Source organism: Capsicum annuum, chromosome 10 (genome assembly GCF_002878395.1).
Source record: "Capsicum annuum cultivar UCD-10X-F1 chromosome 10, UCD10Xv1.1, whole genome shotgun sequence".
In the NCBI taxonomy this organism is placed as follows: Eukaryota; Viridiplantae; Streptophyta; class Magnoliopsida; order Solanales; family Solanaceae; genus Capsicum; species Capsicum annuum.
This window is the reverse complement of record NC_061120.1, coordinates 220,758,900-220,777,751: the sequence shown is the minus strand read 5'-3', so window position 1 is coordinate 220,777,751 and position 18,852 is coordinate 220,758,900. Positions and strand designations below refer to the sequence as shown.

Genomic DNA, 18,852 nt, shown 5'->3' with positions numbered 1-18,852 from the left:
TTGCGTATAATAGACCCTAGTGATCCGACCACGGAGCTTTCAACTGTTTTTTTTTTCTATTTTTGTGTAATTATAAAGACTTAAACATGTGAAAGTGTTGGTCAAAATGGGGCCTAGTATATAATCTTATTAATTAGGAAAAATAATATTACATGCAATTGGAAGAACAATATCAACTAGATGGACTATTTTATTTTATTATTATAAGAATTTGTTGGATATATTATATGTATGTATGAACTTTTTTAATACTATAAATTTTATTTTATTTTTTGTGTTATTTGGATGTTCAAAGATAAGACTTTTTCACCTAAAATTAGCGTTAAAACAGCTCATAAAATTGAGGATTTATGACATTTGGAGGGATAAGAGAGAGTTTAGTGTTATTTAATTTTCCATATTTGAAGATCACTAATTAACAAACAGGCCAATAATGGTGTAAAATTATTATATTGTATTATAAAAGTTTTAAACTTATAAAAAAAAATTATAAGGTTACCAATTTATATTTATTATAGAGATTTTCCCTTTTTTCATGTCTTTCATTCGGTATCTAACACTCACAACAATATCCGACTAATCTGAATTCATGCTTCTGCATTTAAAAATCTACTTCATGTTACAGGAGAAAGATTTCTTATTCCTTAACCGGAAAGATATGTGGTCGTGAAAGAGGGATTAAGTGGAACAGAATTGATTGGTGGTACAGTCGTGGAAACGTTTGTTTCTTCCATTTTTTTGGACCTTAGCTCCACGGAAGAATATGTTGTTGCTGAAACACGGAATAATTAAAATCTTAGATCAAAACACTATGTATGGATGGTATGAACTGTCTAAAGAAGAATTCTTGAACAACAAACAACCAGTTTAGACGATATTCACGATCAAGAAGTATTGGATTCTCTCTTTCGGATAGGCCCTAAAAGGAGAAGGAAGCCTGAAATGCCAACAAGCGCCTATTATATTGAATTTACCCGATAGTCTTCATTTTGGAAACGTCCAGTGCCAAAGTCGTTGAATGGGTACTGAATATGTATAAATAATCTATCAAACAAGCTCAGTTGTGAGCTGCCTTTTCTATAATTCAAAACTCATAAATTAAAAATCCTCGTTTCATCTTTGCGGTTCTCGGTAATAATATCATAGATATACATGTAAGAAAAGCATATACAACATGATTGTATGAAATATGTTTTACATCGTCAGTGCATAAAAATTAAACAGATAGAATAACAAGAACTATAACAAATGTCAAATTATATTAATTTTTTTTTTCTTGAATTATATTCTTAGATCTTATTGAATTTAGAAAGAACAAATACAGTAGCAGAAGTAACACCAGGAATAAATATATCATCAGAAATTGCTTCTGGTTTTGTTCTATTTTTGATGAATAATGCTGTGGCTGGTACTCCAAATAAATAAATTATTGTATCTGTTGCTCCAAATCCAGTAACTCCACTTTCATTCATTAATTCATGCACACATTTTTTTAAGTTATCCTTTGTCATTTTTGCTCCTTTCACACTATGATATTTCTGCAAATAAAAAATAAAAAAAAATTGGTTTATGAATCATTTTTAAGTAATGATAAGCTAAGTTGTTCGGATTCTTCAAATATATGCTTTAAGAATGCACTACTTTTGAAGGATTCGACACACATTCGACGATATTTTTGAAAAGTCCGAGCAACGTAATGATAAGAGGGGTAATTAAAATGGTCGTGTATGATCATTGAACTTTACTCAATATAAAGATTAATAGCATATTAAACCATGTTTATAACATCTATTTATTTGAAAAGATTTTTTTTTTCGAAAAAATACTTTACAAAGTTGATAAAGTACTTTTAAAAAATTATTATAATAATACAATCGCAAAATAACTTACTTTGTATGCTTTTTTTATAGCTGCAGTACTTGGAATCTTGAATTGTGTACTCCCTTTCCTTCTATTAATTTCTCTACATATGAAAAAATAAGGTTAATTTTATTTATTTTTTGGCTTTTTATTTATTTTAGTGATTGATTAAAAGCAATTTAGACTATAATATATCATATTAAATTGAATTTTAATAATATGAAATAACTATTTTACTCGACTGTTAGGCAAATTGACTGGTAAAAATCAGCCACTGTTCTTCTAAAATACTTGTCATAACAATATTCTATGATTTCATCATCAATCTCCTCGTCTCTTCCTGTAATATAAATTATAAAACACAATTAAAAAAAATCTTTAAAATATATAATTGAATTCTTAGTAAAGAGAGTTTTCCCCTTTAATGAATTGTATATGATGTATATCGATGCAAATTGTACTAGTTTATATGCATTTATGTTTGGTGTTGGTTATACTGTTATCGATCTTAAGCTAGGGGTCTATCGGAAACAGCCTCTCTACTTCATCTGAGGTAGTGGTATGGTCTGCGTACACTCTACCCTCCCCAGACCCCACTATGTGAAAATACACTGGGTATGTTGTTGTTGTATATGATGTATACCGAGGTCGGATTAGTGAATGTGAATACATACCTTGAAAAACTTGACCAATTTTCGATATGGTTTGACCTATATAATGGAGAGCTCCTTGACCAATTTTCTTGAACACCATGATTTGATATTTAGAAAAAAAAAATAATAAGGTGACAATGGTGATGAAAGGTGAAGAGAAAGAGCTTTTTATGTATAATAATAGTATATTTCTACTTTGCAAGAGATATTTTGATGTGAAATGAGGCTTGGAAGGTAGGAAGAGTATATATATTCCTTGAGCTATGGGCAAACACTTCTCATGAACAATGTTACTTGCCTTTTATGCAAAGAGAATCATAAAGAATATAATAACCCAGTGCACTAAAGCTCCCGCTATACGTAGGGTCCGGAGAAGGGCCCCACCACAAGGGTGTATTGCATTTCTACCAGACGTTGTTTCCAAGGCTTGAACCCGTGACCTTCTGGTCACATGGCAACAACTTTACCGGTTATTCCAAAGCTCCCCTTCAGGTGATTCAAGAAGACAAGAAAATTATATATGCATCTATTATCCAAAATAAAGTCAGTATCAAACTGCTTTAACAAAAACTCAGATCCAAAATGAAAGGTTGCTATTTCTTGATCTTGGCGATGCGAAAAATGTCATCGACTCAGTAAAGAAATAGCAGTCAAGATAACATTCATGATCTAGCAAAGCCTACAGAAATTACAACATTCAGAGGAAACTTGATGGACATGTTGAGAAAGGCCAGTTGCAGGATAAAAGCAGCCAGGATGGCGAGGGCCAGTCGCTTGTGTGCGTGAGTTAAGCTCCCTCGCCCAGTGTCCTCTTCGATGTGCTGATGTAAAGCACTGCAAGCAGAGAGAAACTCTTTATGTTACATTTTGAGCATTAGGGGCCCAGGTATACTAATCAAAGGTTGCCTGGAAACTAGTTTGTTTGCTTACCGTTATTTCCTCGTATGAAGGCATCGCCATATTTGTTCTTCAATTGCCCATTTACATATTCTTCAGTTTGCTCCATTGCTATATTCATGTATCCATCTAAACAGGCCAGGATACCTGCACCGTGCAATAATAAAAATATAATGTATTTGAGCTGAGTTTGTTCTCTTGCATTTGAAGGATGAACTGCCCACCGGCAGAAAATCACAAGGGATTTGCAAAGAAATTGAAGTCTTGCACGGATTACCATCCCAAGAAAAACTTCCACCTATAGATGCAGGCATGCAGGTATAAAAGTTGAGTGGTTCGCGAGCAGTTATTACAGGAATGGCGGCTTAAGATAAAATAGACGGACAAGTTTCACATATTTACATGCATTGGGCTTGGGGTAAAAAGGCCGTGGGTAGCTCTTTTGGTTTTCCAAGAACATTCAATAATGGCCATAGCTTGGGTATAGCCCGCTCTCTTTGCTCCGTGAATGAGAGAGAATGACAGATGAAAAACACCCTCTTAATCAAGACCAGCTTTCCAGGCACATTTACAACAGTTTGTTACTAAAAAGCGGACAGTTTTAACATCTGTAAGTTAGATGTTTATTACATATATAAGAGATTAGTCCGAATGCTTAGTTTAGTCTTATATATGCAGACAAATAACAATCGACGCAAATGACAATAACCAATATAACACATACTGAGACCGAGCAATTAACATTCGAAATGTCAGAATACTACAATTAACTCTACAAAAATCGAACTTCCTTTCTATGTCGAAACTTAAATCTCAGGGACTATTTCAGCAACTGCCTGTTAGTAAATTATTAGATATCGAAATGCAAAGATTGAGGTGAAATAGGCAATGGTCAGTACATTTGCCAATCTTATAACGCCACTGGATTTTCCTCATGTTATCGAGTAAAAAACAACATATGAACAACATGCATAAGCAGGAGAACAGTAAGTTCAAAAGAACGAAAAAGAACAAACAAAAGCAAATCAGAGTGACTAACCTCTATAGTCAACGCCAGAGTTCAATTTAACAACAACAGGTCGTCCACGAATAGACTTGAGAAAGTCTGCTGGAGTCTTGGTGGTTGCTGGTCCTTTCTCTCCTGCTCCACTCATTTTCGATCACTTACTCTGTCGCATATCAAAAGTGGCAAATTATCAGGATACAACTTATAAAAGCAGTATACAACGATACTGCCTAAGCAACAGTAGAGTAGTTTGACATAAAGGACTGCAAGTGAACAGTATACACATTGATAAAGGAAAATGAAGGAACAGAATGCAGCCACCACATACACCAAGTTCTTGATCTGCAAGTACTTTAAAAGGCAAAATTACATTTTCTGATTTAAGAAAGGGCTCACAACTGAAATTGGATTGTAATAACTGTGACACATTCAAATTAACTATAGGAAAGTCATTTCTTGAGATCCTAACACCTTAGATCTAATAAGGCGCAAACTATCCTAAAATAGTCTAGGACAGACATTATATGATGACGTCAGCCAAAACCAGAGCACAAAAAGCTTCCAAGTGCTAAGTTGCTCGGACTCAGTTGCAGGTATCCGATACGGGTACGGATCTAGAGATCGGATCCTTCACGATCTCAATTTAAAGATTCGGGGATATGAATCTAGGGATGGATACGAGTGCGGGGATTCGACGAAAAATAATTATGTGGAAAACTATGAGAGATTATGTGGAGAACTTGAGGAGAAAATATTGTTTAAGAAGAAAAATAGAAAATCCTGAAAGGAGATAAAAAGAAAAGCAATAACACAGAAATTTCACACAAGGTATTACATTTTCTTCAATTTCACCTTAGCTTTAGTTTTGATTACAGAATTTATTAAATTTGTCCAGACTTTCCCAGTTGAATTTGGTCGAAGTACCCAAAATCGGTTGACCAGATTGGGTACGGATCCCACACCAACACCCACACCCATGTCGTGTCGGCACGGGTGCGGCACCAAAAGTGAAGAGTCCAAGTAACTTAGTCCAAGTGTGTAAATGATAATCCTCTAGAAAGAGTCTTAACGTAAACTAAAGGCCGAATAGGTATAAAAAGTCACTGCATCGATGAAATGGACCAACTCCAACACCCTTAATGTACTGCTCTCTTTTAAAATTATATTGCAGTACAACATAATACCCCTAGGTACTCGAGTTTGCAGAGAAACATCTGCCATTTCAAATCTTGAAAACTAAGAAAGTACCATTATAAGCAAAGCTCAAGCTACTTAAAAACATAACTAACAGCACATATTGCCATTTATGATTAAATATTAGTATCATAGCATTCATCAAGCTGTATCACAAGTCACAAAATAAATACATAAACATTCGCTACATGGACATCAAATACAATGGTCATCATAATTGAAATCTTGAACCACCAAAACTACAAGCAAATTCAAACCATATACAACCCATATAAACTCCAACCTACTTATCCAAAGAAAAGAAATAAGCAAAACAAAAAAGGGCAATAAGAGGATGCACATATACCTGCCTGAAGTATGGCATACTGGCAACAAAAAAAAAAATGGCAGTTTAGAGGTAAATGCTACATAATAATCATACAAAAAAGTCTGATGTTTAATAGCCTTTTTAATGTAGGATAAACAGAATTTCCAAAAACTGAGTAATAGGGGTTCAATTTATGACCATCCTTGTATTGGGGAGTGGTGATCAAATAGGACATGATGCAACTTCAGCTTACCGAGAACATGACCTTAGATAGGAGGTTATGGAGGGCACGATTAGGATTGATGGTTACTTAGGTAGTGGAGAGTTGCCCCACTGATTCCTTCATACTAGTAGTCGTACAATTACTTTGAGAGTTTATTGTTATTCCAATTTTTGTGACTATTTGATGTCTCTTGCACTGAGAATATCATAGTATTTTGTTGTAGTGAATGTTCCCTTTTAATATGCTTTGTCATGCTTTCTTTGGCATTTTGTCTTGACTTCTTTATCTCTCGTTTTCCTTTTTAGAATTGCTTTGTAATATTTTTTCTTGAGCTAGAGTCCATCGAAAATAGCCTCTCTACCCCAACAAGGTAGTCTACGCACACACTACACTCCCCAGACCCCACTCGTGGAAATTAGACGGGGTATGTTCTTGTTGTTGTCGTAATATATGACCATCCTTGACTTTAAAAAACCTCTTCATAATTTTTTAGAAGTTCTTTTAACCCCTCCTTATGAGCTCCTGCCTCTTTTGCTCCCTTGGTTGCTCGAACTCATAACCTCCAGGTAGGAAGTGAGGTATGCTTACCATCCGAACAACTTCCTCTAGTCAACGTCTTGTTAATTAGTTGTGCATTTTCCCAGCTCATGTGGCTCTAATTTCAAATTTATTGCTCCCTCATCAGTCACAAAATTAACACTTCTAACCGGGACTTTTCTCAATTAAAAAAAAAATCCATATACGATAAATGCTCTTCTTACAAAGCGGGAAAATTAACAAGGCTTAAGTTTTTAAAGAAAAGATAGAGCAATAAACAAGGAATTCTTGCGTGTTTCCTAAGTAAATGATGTGAAACGCGAAACCCACATCACGAACACCAAATGCAATGCGGGTATTGTATTATTGACCATACTCTGCAAAAAAAATTTATAATAGTAGTGTTTGGGCCAACTTTGAAGGGGAGCCTTGCAGTAACTGGTAAAGTTGTTGCCATGTGACCAGGAGGTCACAGGTTCAAGCCTTGGAAACAGCCTCTAGCAGAAATGCAAGGTAAGGCTGCATACGATACACCCTTGTGGTGGGGCCTTTCCCCGGACACCGCGCATAGCGGTGGCTTTAGTGCACCAGGCTACCCTTTTTTTTAGTGTTTGGGCCAACTTTCACGCACCTCAGCTAAATCCACAAAATACCTTCCACCTCCCACCAGCAACAGATACCAGGTAACTCTATCCACCAAGGCTATGACAAATAACAAGAACCTAGTATTTCATTTTTTCTTGACCAATTCTATAAAAACATAGTATAACCAGCTCACTTAACCCTCTAATTCTACAAAAACTAACAAAGCTTCAATTTTTAAGAAAAGAAAGAGCAATGAACAACGAATTGTTCTCCTTTCTCCCAAGTAAAATACGCGGAACATGAAACCCACATCAGAAATACCAAATTCAAAATGGATTTTGTATTATTGACCATAGAACAACAACAACAACATACTCGGTGTACTCCCAAAAAGTGGGAACTGTGTATGCAATCCATACCACAACCTCATAGGTGCGAATTGTCAGTCACCTTCTATTAAAAACAAGTAAAACCAGCTCAATTAACCCTCTATTTCTACAAGAACTAACAAAGCTTCAATTTTTTAAGAAAAGAAAGAGCAATAAACAATGAATTGTTCTTCTTTCTCCTAATAAATACGAAATCCACATCGGACACGCAAATGCAAAATGGATTATGTATTATTGACCATACAACAACAACAACAACATACCCAGCGTACTCCAAAAAAGTGGGGTCTATGTATGCAATCCATACCACTACCTCAGGGGTGAGAATTATCAATCACATTCTACTAAAACCAAGTAAAGCCAGCTCAATTAACCCTCTAATTCTACAAAAATCAAGAAAGCTTAAATTTTTATAAAAAGAACAGCAATTAATAAAGAATTATTCGAGTTTTTTCCTAAGTAAATTATGTGAATCATAAAACCCACATCAGAAAAACAAAATGCAACATGGATTTTGTATATTACAGCATATTAACAGCAATCTAAAGATAACAAGTTCAATAAAAACATCGCAATTTGGGTAAAATTAAGAGAAAAAAAATAAACAAACAAAATTTACATATTTTTACACATAAAAAAAATACAAAATTATATCGAAAATATTACCTTGAAGAATGATTCTGTAAAGGGATTTTTGTGAAGAGATACTAGGGTTTTAAATTCTTGATTTCCTTGGTAAATAAAGATTTGTTATTGATTTATTTATTTTTAATTATTATTATTCTATGTATATGAGGGTTTTTATTAAAGACTCATTTACAGTCCAAGAAGATGTGAGTATTGTAAATTTAACCCCTACACTTTTTGTTATTATTGTAAAGCATCCGTCCCATATTAGTTGATCGCCTTTTTTTTATCTCTTGACCTGCCAGCGAAAGCTAGAAGTGAGTTTCGCCCACGCCTATTTCGTGACGAACCAAAACTAATGCGGTCACAGTTTATTTCCTTAGGATGAGAACACGTGGGTAAAACTCGCTTCCAACCTCCAGCTATAGAACATTTTCAATTGCAAGAAATGGTTTAATTTCTTTCATATCAGAATACATGGCTCGCATTGTCTAACTTAAGGGTATATACGTATCATTTTCGGTAGGTTGACATAAATATGAGGGTTTTTTATTAAAAAATCTTTTACGGTCCAAAAAGATGTGAGTATTGTATCTTTGACCCCTAAACTTTTGGTTATTGTTGTAAAGCATGAATGTATGTGACAAATATTTTGAGGTATTCCTTATAAACACTACTCCCTCCGTCTAATATTAATTGACACATTTTTAAAAAAAATTATAAATAAAAAAGATAATAATATTGATAATATATACTTTTAAGACACCTTATTGAAACTTTACTAATTTCTTGTTTACACTTTGAAAGAAGAATTGTTTAAAATTCAACGTTTAATAATTTTTTATGCCTTAAGAAATGTTTTCTGTTTTTTCATGCTTTATCGGAACTACGAAGGGATAGAGTACACTATTTGTGCTCTCAAGCATTCATAGCGTACCTACTTCATCACATAAAATATGTCATATTATTTTATTTATAGACATCAATCTCAATTCAACTAAAACTTAATTTTACGACTAATTAAGATATGTGATATGTTTTAAGTAGTAATCTTATCACAAAATACATACGCAGGTCCTCAAGTACGCATCATCTTTCACTTAGCCACCTTAAGTAAACATTGTTCCATTTTGACACCTCAAACGGCCTTTAAGTGTGTCACTTTGACACCTTTTGCTGAATCAGCAAATTTATATTGTGTGCGTGTATTACAAGCGTCTGATGATGTGAAAAGTGACAAATAATATGCTGACACGTGTCATTTCTCTAAAAAAATATTTTTTAAATCATTAATTAATTTTAAAAAAAAATCAATAATCACCCCTTTCCCCAATAATTAATTTTAAATTAAAAAAATACTCAAATAATTTATAAATAATTAATTTAAATAAAAAATACCCCCTCCCCCTAACCTACCCACCTCACCAACCTTCTTCTTCAAACACCCCACCCACCCACGACCCACCCCCACCCCACCAGTCCACCCATCCCGCCGCCGCTCCCACCCCACCCACCTGCCGCCACCCCACCCATCCCACCAGTCAATTTTTAATTTTTTTAGTTGATTTTATTTGATTTTAATTTTTCTTCATGGATTTAGCTTTTATTTTTTAATTTTCTTTCATCAATTTTGCTTCGATTTTTAATTTTCCTTCACTGATTTTTCTTGATTTTTATGCTTCAATTTTAATTTTTTTTTATTGATTTTGTTTGAATTCATTTTTTCTTCACTGATTTAGCTTTATTTCTTAAGCATTCGTATTTCTTATAATTAAGCATTCTTATTTCTTGATGTAATCATTCTTGTTTTTTGATTTCTTCTTTCATAAAAGAAGTAAGATTCTTGATTTAATCATTTTAGCATAAGGATGTGTTAAGAAAAAAAAATGGTGGTAAGTTAATGGATTGAAGAAAGAAGAAGAAGAAAAGAGAAGAAAAATAAAAATTACAAAAATGTCACTCAAACGCGCCTTCAATGTGTGTGTCACATGCACCTTGCCAACTCAACAAAAAGTGTCAAAATGATATACTTTATATCTACTTGAGGTGTCAAAATGAAATAATGTCCACTTAAAATGCCTAAGTAAAAAATGGTACGTACTTGAGGGACCTGCATATATATTCTGCGGTTATCTTATCAACAGTCTTTGGGACTACATACAAAAGCATATGACTCAAAAATATTTAATAGGACATATTTTATTATGTGAATCGAGTGGATTGATGTATACAACCTTTTCTTTAAACAACATTAAAAAAGGTTATTTTTTTATAAAATAAGTATTATGCAATATTACGTTGATTTCAATTTCAATGGAAAACATCACTTTACTTGTGAATTTCATGTAAATTATGACTAAATATTCCCTTATATAACCTTAAATAATTCACGTTTTTTAAATTTTTCCTGTGCTAAGTTTTTATTACATATACATTGATAATGTAAATTTTTGTATGTACACAATCAGTATATATACTTTTAATATGGTATATTTGTAAGTTCACGTTCAAAAAAACGTGTAGAAACTAGTCCTCAATTTCGGACCCCCCATTATCTGAAACTACGCTAAGTAAACTGTGCGTTGTCCAACAAAAACGGTTCTTGATGACAGAAGGTTTATAAATACGTTGTATTCGACTACGGGTTCCTATGTATGATTTTTAAAAACTCCGCACCATCTAAAGAGTGAGGATTGAGTGCTTAGAAAACTCACCAAAATCAAAAAATGAACGCCTACTATGCCAACAATCCAACTACTCTCTTAATAATGGCTGGAGGTATGTCGATCTTTTATTTCTGCTACCTATCCAAATCAATCAGACATCATAGTCTCAATAATTTTATAGTGGTTTAAATATTCATTTATCTTTTGTAATATAAACTTTAATATGGGAGTATAATTTTTTTCATTCTTTTTATAATTTATACACGAGCAAAAAAAATGTACTGTTCTATAATGATAAAAATGGGTATAGTGCCCATCATGCACATAGTCCATAGATATGGGCATCAACTACTGATCATAATTTATTTACAATATTAGGACCCCATTTTATTTTATTTTTTTTCCAGCAGGGTAAGGCATTAGCCATCACAAATGACAAAACCCTAAAAAATGAACCCCAAACTGAAGAAAGAAAAGAAAGAAATAGGGTATATATAATATTGCCTAAGTGGTTCGGATTCATCAAAAATATTGTCGCACCGATTATATCGGATCCTCTGAAAATGTAGGACTACCTATGAAGAATCTGACATGCACCCAATGATATTTTCAATTGTTTGTATTTGTTCTTACATACTTATTTCTGATATGATTTACCAAAGTCGGGATCTATCGATACAATTTCTCTACCTTCACACGGTAAGTAACTAAGATCAATGGCGAAGCCAAGATTTTCACTAAGGAATTTAAAATATGAAAAAAGTAAGCACACGAACTTACTGAAAAGGTTCAACATATCTACTATATATATATACCTAAAAAATAATTGTTACCAAGCATAAATAATGTACTTTTCCGTCGAAGGGTGAACCCCTGGGAACAAGCTAGCTAGCTCCGCCCCTGACTAAGACTGCGTACACTCCATCATTTTCAAACCTTACTTGTAGATTTTTTTTTTTTTGATAAACGTGGTGTCCAAACCAGTTTATACGCATCTCGACTAATTTCACGAGATACCGTTACCTCCCATCAGCAATAGATATATTAGGTAACTCTGTCCATCAAGACTAGAACAATTCCACCAGTAGAATTATTTCATTGGGTGTGTATATATATATATATATGTTGTTGTTATTGTGATATATAAAAACTTATCTACTTGGCTATTATCCATCCAACAAGTTGGCAACTGTACTGGTGAACATCACAATAATAGCAACTTGAGCTAAACGTGTGTACCTCTTTTGATTTGACAATACTTTACTGTGTGCAACTGATATTAACGTTATAAGTTTAAGCCAAAAAAAAAAAAGATATTAATGTTAGAATAATAGTTACACCAATATGGTTCTAATGCTGTTCAACAATTATATAATAGTCCATAATATTTGGAAATCAAGGATTAAATAAAGTAGAAGATTAATAGTTTGCTTTATTATTACTTCTTGTTCCCTTGATTTTAGTTATTGTAGTGCTTGTTCAGAGGCGAACTCAGGATTTAAGTTTGACGAGTACCTCTATATTTAAATATAGTAATTAATAGTATCGAAGTTCGACATATATTTCTTTGAAAACTTATTAATTATAATATCTTATAAGCAAAATTTTGATATTATTGAATATCATTAATTAGATTTAATATGACAAAAGTGTGTTATTCACCGTACTTAAATTCAACGTACTTTTATATTTTGAATAATAATAGAAAGTTTTTGAAAAATATGAAATTCGTGAGATTTGTTTGCTAGATAGTTGCAACGGGTAACGTTTGATTTAAATCTATCTCAAACTTTAAATTGCTATTTTTTTAAATAAAAAATAACTCAATGATCAAAATATTAAAAGAAAATAAATATTATACAGTATAAGCTAGGGAGGATATCTACCTTTTGAAGTTGGAGAGAAGCTTGTATTTTGAAATAAAATAAAAAATAACTCAATAATATCCACAATACATAAAAGAAAAAAGAAAAAGTATGAAATAAATGACTACTAAGTAATAAATCTTTTTTAATCAAAAGATAAATATATACATTTACACAATAAGTGTAAAGAAACTTGGAAAATGAAAAAAGGAGCAATAAAGAAACATTGTTGTTGGGGTTCGAACCTGAGCAAACCACACAATAGAAAATTGGAAAATGATTAAAGGAGCAATAAAACGTTGTTGCTGGGGCTCGAACATGAGTAATCACACATTAAGTGTAACTTTCAAGTGGCATACCGAACCATCTCATCAGCCAACCTAGTTGTTATTGTGGGTGCACAACATATATTTAACATAATACTATGATATATATATACATATACAAACCATATATACAAAGTTTTTCTCGAGGCTAGTGGGTGCACGTGCACCAGCTAGCCTCAATGTAGGTCCGCCTCTCCGCCTCTGTGCTTGTTGTTGATAACACTCTTTTTTATTTTTCGAAATGGCTTATTGGCTACTGCTTGGATATGTTTTACTTGAATTGACGTCTTTTGGAAACAGTCTCTACCTTCAGAAAGAGGTAGGGATAAAGCTTGCATATAGTGGCGGAGCCACCTTTGTTCCAGGGAATTTATTTGAATCATACCCCCTTCGACGGAAAATTATATTATTTTTATATGGTTAAAAATATTTTTTAATGCATATATAGTAGATGTTATTGAACCCCCTTCGACTAGTTTGTATATTTACTTCTGAACTCTCTCAATGAAAATCCTAACTCCGTCACTGCTTGCGTACGTATCATGTTATGATTCGGACAGAATAAGCAAACCACAAGTAAAAGAAAACAAGAACAATACACAGATTTGCGTGAAAGCCCTTGCGGAAAAAACCACAGGCAGAAGCAGAGGAGGTTTCATTATAATGAAGAGAGTACAATGTGGAGAAGGCTGAATTTTCTGAATAACAAAAATAACCCACTAAATCGCACTTATACAGTACGTGCGTACAAATAGGTCCTAGGCCCAAAAACATAAAGGTCCATACCGCGGATCGGGCCTATCGGCCCAATTCCTACGCTTCACCGCAGACCCCATTGAAAATCACAAACATGGATCGCACCGTGAAACTTTTAGAACCGGACCAATAAAATTCGGGTCACAACTCTAACATATCACCTTTTCCATATCGCACTCATGGAGTTACACTATAACGTCTTCGAAATTATATTACATACTATAACATGTGTTTTCTCTAACGTAACGGTCTAAATTTTTATATGAGATCATCATACATTTCAATATGATATCTGCAGAGCAAACAATATGTACTATCAATGTATAATATTGTATTTCCACTTCACAGCAATAGGTTATAGTAACTATCAGTAATAAGTCTAATTTGTTAACCTAAAAAGTAAAATTATTAACTTGTATATTAATACGTTAAATTACACCAATAGTGTAAAAATGGATATATTTACCATATATATAGTAATTAGGATTAAATATATCTTTATCATTACCAAATGAGCTCAAATATTCCCTTATAATTTCCAAATAACAGAAATAATATATATGATTAGACTATAAATTCTCCCAAATATATATATTGTTATGATTTTTTCTTATCATAAAAAGGCAAATTTCTTGGACATGTTCACTAGACACAGTTCACTTGTAATACTCACATAAACACATTCTTCAAAAATGTTGTCATACATGTGTCGATTCCTGGAATCGATTCCCCCGAAAATACACTACTATGATACATATACGACGAAAGATTTTTAAAAGTAGGAGCAATATATAAGATGATAGCTAGCTAGCTATAAGTAGATATAGATAGAACAAGAGTAGCACCAAATTATTATAATTATTTCAGGACCATAAAAATAAATATAGTTCTAGCACACCTTTGCTGAAAAATTGAAATCCACCCTACAGTACAAAAAACCTAAACTTGCCTAATTTTTATCAACTTGTAGAAATTTACTTTTAGCAGTTGCAGAATATTTGTCGTATTTCGCTTTTGGAGAGTTAAATAACATGATTTTAAGATATTTCTTTTTATCATATTGACGAAAATTGAAGCTTTTAGTAGATACCTCGAAAATATTTGTCCATTTAAATGAGGTCCCTCGAGGCGTGTTGCCAACTTTAGAATCGGAACACACAAGAAAGGAACATGTTACGGTATGGGTTCGGGATAAACCCCCTCATCACCAAAGGTGAAAGTCTGGCTGAATAGATTAGATTAAAAAAAAAAAAAAAAAAAAAAAAGGTAATACTCTAAAGGTGAACAGCAAATAGGAACCATATGATTATTAAATATTAATGAAGATTCAAGAAATTAATAATGTAATGAACAGTAATGTTAATTCAAGGAATTGAAAAAGGAAAAAAATACATAAAGTAGCATATTTAAGTATTAAATTACAAAAAATAACAATACTTTTATCAAATTACATTTTATAGCATATGTAATTTGTATTTTTGTAGCAACAATTTGCAAAAATACAAAATACTGTTGCTACAAAAATACAAATTACATATCGATTATAAGAACAGTAAAAATCATATGTATTTGTATTTTTGTAGCAACAATTTGTAAAAATACAAAATACAACTTGTTATATTATGTAATTATGAAACTGTTGGTACGAAGAATTACTACAAGTTTTCACTTTAATTTGCTTACTATAACTCATCAAGAAATCATTTTATTGCTAGTCCATTTTTCTCCTTTTCATGACTTGTATTTATTATGGGATCATTAAATTTATTAGTATTTAATTACTACTGTTTCAACTGTCAATCAATGAAATAGATTGCTTTACTATAATTTTCTGTCATAAGCAGAAAAATAAAACAAACACCATGTATGTCTTGCTAAATAATATCAATTGCTTCAACACAAACACGAATTATATTTGTCGCTAATCATAAAAAATTCGTCAATAATTTTATTTAATAATGGATTATCAAAAAGTCATAATGTTAGCTATTTAGCGACAGATTAACAACGAGTTTTATAGTCAATTTCTACTTTTTTTTAAGTGTATTTTTCCAAGAAGGATGAAAATAAAGAAGAGACAATGGAATAATTGACTTTATTTACTCCATTATATTCACTATCTTAAACAACAAGAACATAATATCTAATATTATCCCGCAAGTGCAGTTCGAAGAGAGTGACGCATAAGCATATCATTGCTCAAGTAAAACATAACAGTAATCAGGAAAATAAAAAAAAGAAATATAGTAAACGAATCAAGTAAAATAACGGAGAAACGAACAAGATAATAACAATAACTGAAACAAAGCAAACAACTGGTAATAATCGAATCGAAGAATAAGATAATTTTTTTGCTAATTCAAAGTAAACTTTGATGAACAGTTAGGACAAATTAAACTACCAAATCAATTTTATTTTATTTTTATCTCCAAGTTGCAACACTAGCCACTAATAATAGAAAAGTATCAAAGCAAGTTGGACATGGCTAGCTAATCGTATTACAACTACTACATAGTATAACCCATTGAAGTAGTATAATATGATGACAAAAATTACAAATTAATTAATAATATAAAGGCATATAATATAGCCCAATCATTAACTAGCTATATAGCTATTTTCTAATTTACATTCCCTTCAAGACCCTAACTTTTTTTCATAAAAATAAAATTTAAGTGATGACTTAATTTAGTCATACCACACATTTGATGACAAGTTCTCCAACAACTCTGGAACATAATCTTCTCCAACATAATCTTCAAACGATAGATCCGAATTATTATCGGTCATCGTCGCTTCATTATTCATGACATAATTATTATTATTCAGTGTTACTCGATCAGAATCTTGTTGCATATCCTTTTTGTCACATTCTTTTTTCTTCTCCAGGACCGTGCCACCAGTACTACTACTGACAGTTTCGATTACCGGGCAGTTCGCATGTTGACCAGTGAGTTGTTGGACTAAAGCTCTGAATTCAGCAGCACTTGTGTTCACTTTCATTGGATTTGATATGTAAACAACTTTAACTGTTTTTTTCTTTGTGTTTTTGGGTTGTTTGTTTGCCTTTTTTGAATGTACACTAAGCATTTTATCCATGGAAAATGGAGAAGTGGGTTTCTTTTTTTTTTTTTTCTAGGAAGATGAAAGAAAATATTACATATAATGGAGTGAAGAAAGGGGCAAGTGGATGTACTATTGTATTTTTATGTCACAAATGAAATGAAAGATAATAAATGGACACGTAAATGTAGTACAAGTAGATAGAGAGATAGATGGGAAGTTTTAAAGATGATAGAAAGTATAGAGCGTTTTGTTCACTACATAATGACAAATGAAATGGTACAATAAAGTAGTAGAGTAGTAGAAAATACTTTCTTTGTCTCAATTTATGTGAGTTAGTTTGACTCGATACTGAAATTTAAAAAAGAAAATTTTTTTAATACAACAATAACAACATACTCAATGTATTACCATAAAGTGAAATTTGGGGAGGATAAAGTGTACGCAGTCCATACCACTACCTCAGATGAAGTTGTGAGTCTGTTTCTGATAGATCCCTGGCTCAGGACAGATCTAACAAATATAACAAACAAAAGATATAAAGTAAACAACAACGAGGGATATCACACCGCTAGATAGTAAATGAAATAAGACACCCACAAAATAATATTAAAAACTAGCTATACTAAACCGTAGACATTACAAAACACCATGAACAAGAGGCTACAAGACACTATACGCACATATACAAAGAAAGACTTTTGAATATAGTCTAAAATAAGTTATAGATCTTTGAGTGATTATAAATCATTTCATTAAGAACAAAATGGATATTTTAAAGCCAAAATATTACTAAAAGTAAAAATATGTCTTCTTTTTTTTAACGAACAAGAAAGAAAAATATATCATATAAATTGAGACAATTAATCATAGTAATAAAGATCTTACTCCCTCCGCTATATCATCTATACAAAAAATGGAAAAACTCGAACGCTACGTGGATAATGATGATCTATTCACGAACCAACGACAATAATATATACGGAGTAATTCCACATAGCGATATTTGGGGATTGAAGAGAATAGAATATACCTAGTTCATACTATCTTCGATATAATTTCCAAAGAACAAAATAATTAAAATAAAGAAAGTCATGGCAAAATAATGCTATAGACAACATGACAAATCGCCCTAAACATTAGTTATAACTTATAACCGTAGTGTAAATGAAATCATAAGTAATAACCAAACTCAAACTACAAGAGTAATACTACTATACAGCTAATAGTACGACTACTAGTATAGAAGAATAAATGAGACAACACTCAACTATCTAATTACCCTCCTACTCTAATTCATGTCTTTCGAGTTTCAACGCATTTCATCTAAAATCATATTCTCGATAAGCTAAAATTACATTATGCCATTTAATCACCACTCTCCAATACTTTTTCGACCTACTTCTAGTCTTCTACCTCTTTTCTTAGCGATCCTTATGATTTTTTTTAGAAAAAAAAAAAATAATCTAATTAGACATGAATTACAAACATTTGATCAGTAATGAAATATTTGTATAGTAGGAAAAAGCAAAGGATCATAATTAGGAAAATAAGTTTTTTGTGCAGTTTGTGATGCACGCAGTAGAAGGTGCGTGAACTGTAGCCGTAGTAGAGCAGCTATCAAGCTCCACTGTTTCGACACGTGGCAGAAGTTAAAGGTGGCTAAGTCTATGACGTCATACGTGTTCCAATGGCTGGCGTCACCGACTCAAGTCACAATCACGATCGACTTCATCATTCGGGTCGGGTTATCAAGTCCTCGGGTCAAGCTATAGCTCCAAATGGGTCCCACATGCATTTTGTTTTGGTTCCATCTGGTGTTCGATATTCATTTTTTGATATCTAAAGAGTAGTCCGATGCATCAAATTAAAGATTTTGCTATGCACCACGGGAGAAC

The 18,852-nt window shown here is 32.4% G+C and overlaps 3 protein-coding genes across 3 annotated transcripts; all 3 read right to left on the bottom strand.

The window, feature by feature from the left end:
- Positions 1-1,118: 1,118 nt before the first annotated feature.
- LOC107845194 lies at positions 1,119-2,869 on the bottom strand. Its single transcript, XM_016689439.2, has 4 exons — positions 2,535-2,869; positions 2,098-2,200; positions 1,891-1,963; positions 1,119-1,538 (listed from the first exon to the last, which is right to left on the bottom strand). Exons 1-4 carry the CDS (start codon positions 2,611-2,613, stop codon positions 1,290-1,292), a joined length of 504 nt encoding a protein of 167 aa, XP_016544925.2. The 5' UTR covers positions 2,614-2,869; the 3' UTR covers positions 1,119-1,289.
- Positions 2,870-3,016: 147 nt separating this feature from the next.
- On the bottom strand, positions 3,017-8,828 carry LOC107844011 (sm-like protein LSM36B). The gene is made up of 4 exons (XM_016688477.2): positions 8,318-8,828; positions 4,450-4,579; positions 3,444-3,557; positions 3,017-3,347 (listed from the first exon to the last, which is right to left on the bottom strand). Exons 2-4 carry the CDS (start codon positions 4,562-4,564, stop codon positions 3,301-3,303), a joined length of 276 nt encoding a protein of 91 aa, XP_016543963.1. The 5' UTR covers positions 4,565-4,579; positions 8,318-8,828; the 3' UTR covers positions 3,017-3,300.
- A 7,458-nt stretch (positions 8,829-16,286) lies between these two features.
- LOC107845192 lies at positions 16,287-17,127 on the bottom strand. Its single transcript, XM_016689438.2, has one exon. It carries the CDS (start codon positions 16,988-16,990, stop codon positions 16,580-16,582), a length of 411 nt encoding a protein of 136 aa, XP_016544924.1. The 5' UTR covers positions 16,991-17,127; the 3' UTR covers positions 16,287-16,579.
- Positions 17,128-18,852: the final 1,725 nt, after the last annotated feature.

Bases quoted from the DNA above. Each gene is read 5' to 3' on its own strand.
- LOC107845194 (XM_016689439.2), bottom strand. From the start codon at position 2,613: ATGGTGTTCAAGAAAATTGGTCAAGGAGCTCTCCATTATATAGGTCAA. The intron at 2,201-2,534 runs GTATGTATTCAC...TTTATATTACAG, and splicing joins AATTGGTCAAGTTTTTCAAG to GAAGAGACGAGGAGATTGAT. The intron at 1,539-1,890 runs GTAAGTTATTTT...TTTTATTTGCAG, and splicing joins CTATAAAAAAAGCATACAAA to AAATATCATAGTGTGAAAGG.
- LOC107845192 (XM_016689438.2), bottom strand. From the start codon at position 16,990: ATGGATAAAATGCTTAGTGTACATTCAAAAAAGGCAAACAAACAACCC.
- LOC107844011 (XM_016688477.2), bottom strand. From the start codon at position 4,564: ATGAGTGGAGCAGGAGAGAAAGGACCAGCAACCACCAAGACTCCAGCA. The intron at 3,558-4,449 runs GTTAGTCACTCT...TGCACGGTGCAG, and splicing joins CTCTGGCGTTGACTATAGAG to GTATCCTGGCCTGTTTAGAT. The intron at 3,348-3,443 runs GTAAGCAAACAA...CTCTGCTTGCAG, and splicing joins CTTCATACGAGGAAATAACG to TGCTTTACATCAGCACATCG.